This window comes from Chaetura pelagica, unplaced genomic scaffold (assembly GCF_000747805.2).
Source record: "Chaetura pelagica isolate M959 unplaced genomic scaffold, ChaPel_1.0 scaffold352, whole genome shotgun sequence".
NCBI lineage: Eukaryota > Metazoa > Chordata > Aves > Apodiformes > Apodidae > Chaetura > Chaetura pelagica.
In genome coordinates this window covers 11,008-15,398 of record NW_009952373.1, presented here as the reverse complement: position 1 = coordinate 15,398, position 4,391 = coordinate 11,008, and the positions used below count along the sequence as shown (strand labels likewise).

The 4,391-nt window shown below is 57.2% G+C and overlaps 1 protein-coding gene across 1 annotated transcript in view; it reads right to left on the bottom strand.

The window, feature by feature from the left end:
- Window positions 1–3,475, bottom strand: part of LOC104398085 (DNA-directed RNA polymerase II subunit RPB1-like) — a gene marked incomplete at its 5' end in the record, with an annotated part of 25,068 nt that extends 21,593 nt beyond the window's left edge. The window contains one exon of the mRNA XM_010008129.1: window positions 3,300–3,475. Coding sequence (XP_010006431.1) covers window positions 3,300–3,475 — 176 coding nt within the window. The remainder of the gene's footprint in view (window positions 1–3,299) is intronic.
- Between the last annotated feature and the right edge of the window lie 916 nt (window positions 3,476–4,391).

The following is a 4,391-nucleotide window of genomic DNA, read 5'->3' as shown; positions in this document are numbered from 1 at the left end:
GAATCATCCCGGCAGGAATCATCCCCCGGGGAGGGGGGGGATGCAGAGTGCACAGCTCCACCCGGGCTATCCCTCCTGCTATCTCTCCATCCCATCTCCCATCCCATTTACCCAGCCACCCATTTGCACCTCTTCCCCTGCATTCACCCCCATCCAGGCTGATCCACATGCAGACCAGGCTGTTCCTCTGGGCAAACAGGCCCCCCTGAGACCCCCACCCACCCACCTGTCCTCCCATTTATCTCCAGAGGTTTGCTGGGGAGGGCTCAGCTCTGCATCTTGAGCAGATAACCCTGATCCTCTTCATCAGGCTGCCCCATTCTCACTTCCTAATGATTATCTGTCACTGAAAGCCAACTCAGGTTTGGGTGGGGTGTTTTTTTTCTTGCAGACAGGTGAAAAAAAATTGTATCTTTAAGGGTGATACAGGGGATTAGTGGCATTTTGGGGATGCTTGTGGGGTTTGGGTAAGGACACATAGCTCTTCTTTCCTAGGGGACAAGTGGGGCCAAGGCTCTGCCCCAGGTGGGTTGGTTCAACCCAGGACCTCATGAAGCTCTCAAGGGTATCACTCTCCCTTATTTTCCATGGTGCCAAATTGCTGTGCCCAGGTTTGGTCCCAATCCACGTGGCCCAGTCAAGCTGCCAGGCTGAGCTGCGAGACCTCCTGTCTGGGCTGGGGAGGGAGATGTCTCTGATGGGAGAAGGAAACTACATTCCTACCCCTTTCTGATATGCCAGGGCCTTGGCAGGGCATAAAATGACCCAGCTGGAAGTGGCTTTTCCACAGATCATCAGCTCCATCCCATTTCCAGGGTCAGACCTGGATGTTTGGCTCCACTCATCCCCACTGGAGCAGTGACCAGCTGCTTTGTCCTGCAGATCCATTCCTCTCCTCACCCCAAGGAACCAGCAAACAGGTTAATCACAGGGTGGGGAGAAGACAGGGTTGGCCTTCCCAGGCTGTCCCCAGGCAGGTAGGAAAGGGAACACAGGCACCCTGAGCCCCAGGGACCAGCCACCCCCTCAAGGATTATCACCCAGCATGAGAACACCCTCCTGATCATCACCCAAGGTGCCAGAGGTTTAACTCAGCTGATATAAAACCCACCTTTTGAAAAACTCCATCAAGCCCAGCAGTTTTAATGACAATCATTGCCCACAGAGGGGTTGGAGCTGGGCAGGCCCTGCAGAAGCATCCCCTGCCATGGGGCCAGGGCCCCTGCTGCCTGCCCTGGAGGAGCCCAGCACCATGGAAAAGGCTCAATCCTGCCTGGGGCCAAGGACTGCCAGCTCCCAGGGGATTAAAGGTGTCCTGAGAACAACTGAACTCTGGCAATCAGCTCAGGCCCCCAGCTGGGAGATATTAAAACATCCCCTGTAAGCCCTGATTGCAATAAACCCACGGGCCAGATTAGCACAGCCCGGGCTCTCCCAGACAGAGGAAGACACCAGCACAGTTTGGGCCCTTTGAGACCCGCTGGCTAATCCCAGCTCTGAGAACAGCTGGAACAAAGGGCAGCTTCCCTCAGTCACACTGTCCCCTGCTCCTGCCACCAGGGCCTTCTCCTTGCATCATCCTCCTTATATTGTCCCCCTCTCCCTGCACCATCCTCCTCCCCTGGCAGAATTCCCCCTCTCCCTGCACCATCACCTCCTCCTGGTGTCACTCCCTCTCCTGACATCCTCTCCTTCTCCTGCCACTGTTCCCTCTCCTTGCACCATCCCCTCCTTAACTCTCCCCCTTCTCCTTGCACCATCCCCTCTCCTTGCACCAGGTTTCACATCCATCCCAATAAACTCTCCACCAGGGTCCCAAGCCCAGAGCAGACAAGGAGAAAACAGGGTCAGCAGGAGCTGGTGCTGCCCAGGTGAGAACCTGGAGGTCCCCATTGCTGCTCTTACCCAGGAGGTCCAGGGCTGTTGGTGCTCAGTGCTTGGCATCCTTGCAGGGAGCTCCCCATGGAGCTCATTCCCAGCCCAAACCTGCTGGATTTGAAGCTTCACCACCAGCCTAAGCAGGGCCAAGCAATTAAAACCCTGCTAATCTTTGCCCAGCCCAGATGCCCCCCTGGCTGCCCAGCTCCCAAAGCCACCACCAGCTCTGCTCTCCAGGCACATTTTCCCTGGTTTGCCTGACTTTCCTTGCTCCAAGAGAGCAGGGTGGCACCACTGGGTCAGGATGTGTGCCCTGTGGGCAGAGCAGGGCTTTCTAGGGAAGATGCTGCTGGCAGGAAGATGGAGAAGGATGGGCCATGAGATGCAGATCCTCTGCATGGATCTGGGCTCTCTGAAGGTCCTGAGCTGTTTTGGAGCACAAGGAGGTATCTGAGCACCCTTGGGATGAGCCTGACTATGGGGCTGACATTGGGTGGGGTCTGCAGGTGGCCCCAATTCCCCCCAGACCTGCAGGGTTTTCTCCCAGGCACAACTTGAACACTTGCTGCCACTGCAACCATGGGTTGTTGTTCCTCCTCCTCCTCCTCGTGCAAAGATGAGCCCGAGAACTGCATGAATAATTTATTTGGGCACTGCAAAATGTCTTGGTGCCCTGGATATATTAGATGTGCTCCTTGCCAGCTGTGATACAGTCCTATGACACACATGGAAAAGGGGGGACTCAGCAGCTCTTTGTCACTGTCTGTGCAGGTGCTGTCCCCAAGGCTGTGTCCTCCTGGCCACCCTCCAGCTCTGCTGGGAAGTCCTTGTCCTCCTCCTGGCCGTGGTGACTCTGTGAATCAGGACTCCTCTGCTGGGTGGCCAAACCCATTTTGGCCAGTTTGGCTTGTTGCTGTTCCAGGCTTTGTTTCCTCCACTTGATCCTCCAGTTTTGGAACCAGACCTTCACCTGAGGAAGAGGGAAATCTTGGCTTTCAAACCCAGCTTCTCCATGGACTCATCATCTGCTAAACCCCTGTGGCTCAGGCAATGCCCAGACCCTCCACAAACTCTTAGGTGCCCACCTCAGACATCCCCTGGATGGCCAGGACAGGTTCCCTGCCATGATCTGTCCCCAGTGAGATGGAAAACCATCCCCTGCAACCCAGGAGCCCGTGGTGGAGAAGGTCTGGTCTTAAGATGCCCACAAGTTCAACCCTTCCACCTTGAGCAACACTTGGTGACTCAGTTTCCCCACCTGTGACCCTCCACCCTTTCAGGGTGAAGGATCCCTAATCCCTGCCCCACAGAGCTCCTGCCCCAGGCTGGGGGACACAGCCCAGGTCCCACCCCACTGGCACACGGGTTTGGGGGCCTCCCTGGACCTGCTGATGGGAGCAGGTGGAGATGGTGGGACTTACCTGCCCTTCAGTGAGGTGCAGGGAGGAGGCCAGCAGGCACCTCTCCGTGCCCACCAGGTACTGCTGCCTTGCAAACTCCTTCTCCAGCTGGTCACTGGTGAAGATGGTCCTGACTCTCTTGGCTTTGCCAGCCTTGGCTTTGGAGGCAGGGAAGCAGCACTTGGAGATCAGGAAGCCTGGAGGTGAGGGACAGAGGGAGGGCCAGGGTGGAGAGGAGCTCTCTAAGGGGTTCCCTTTAATGTAGGGTTCCCCACCTGGGAAGGTCCTTTCTTGGAGAGGCAGAAGGGATCTCCCCATGTGGAAGTGTCCCTTTTCAAGAGGTCAAAGAGGTCTCTTTGGAGGGGGGTCCCCTATATGAAGAGGTGGGAGAGCATTCCCAGTTTGCAGAGGATCTCCTTGGAGAGGTGGATACAGGACTCTCTTGGAAAGAAGAACCCCTTTGGAGAGGGTTCCCTTGAAGAGATGGAATGAACTCCTTTAATTCAGAGGTGACCCCTTGAGAGAGGCCAGGGGGTCCCATTTGGAGGGGCAGGAGGGAGATCCCTTTTGGAGGAGGTTCCCCATTTGGAGAGATCTGAATGGGAGGGGTGGACAGAGAGAGGTTCTTGCCCTCAGAAAACCTCCCCTTGGGAGAGAGGAAGCCAAGGGTGTCCCCCTTGGGGAGATGAAATGAGGTCCCAGCCTCACAGCAGCATCATCCTGGTCGGAAAGGACCTTGAAGATCCTCCCAGGTCCAAGCAAGTGCCCCTTGGGAAGGCTGGCAGGAGGTGCCCATCTGGGGATATCCATGTCCCTGGAAGAGCTCTCCTTCAGAGGGGTCCCCCCTTTGGGGAGAAGCCCCTATTTGGAGGGGGAGGGGGTCCCTTTTTGGGTGGAAGGTCCTTTTTTTTGGTGGAAGGTCCCTGTCCGGGCAGTCCCCCCCCCTTGGGGAGGGGTCCCCATGGGGCTGTTCCCACTTGGGGAGGGGTCCCCATGGGGCTGTTCCCACTTGGGGAGGGGTCCCCACGGGGCTGTTCCTCCTTGGGGAGGGGTCCCCACGGGGCAGTCCCCCCTGGGGGAGGGGCCCCACGGGGCTGTTTCCCCCTTGGGGGG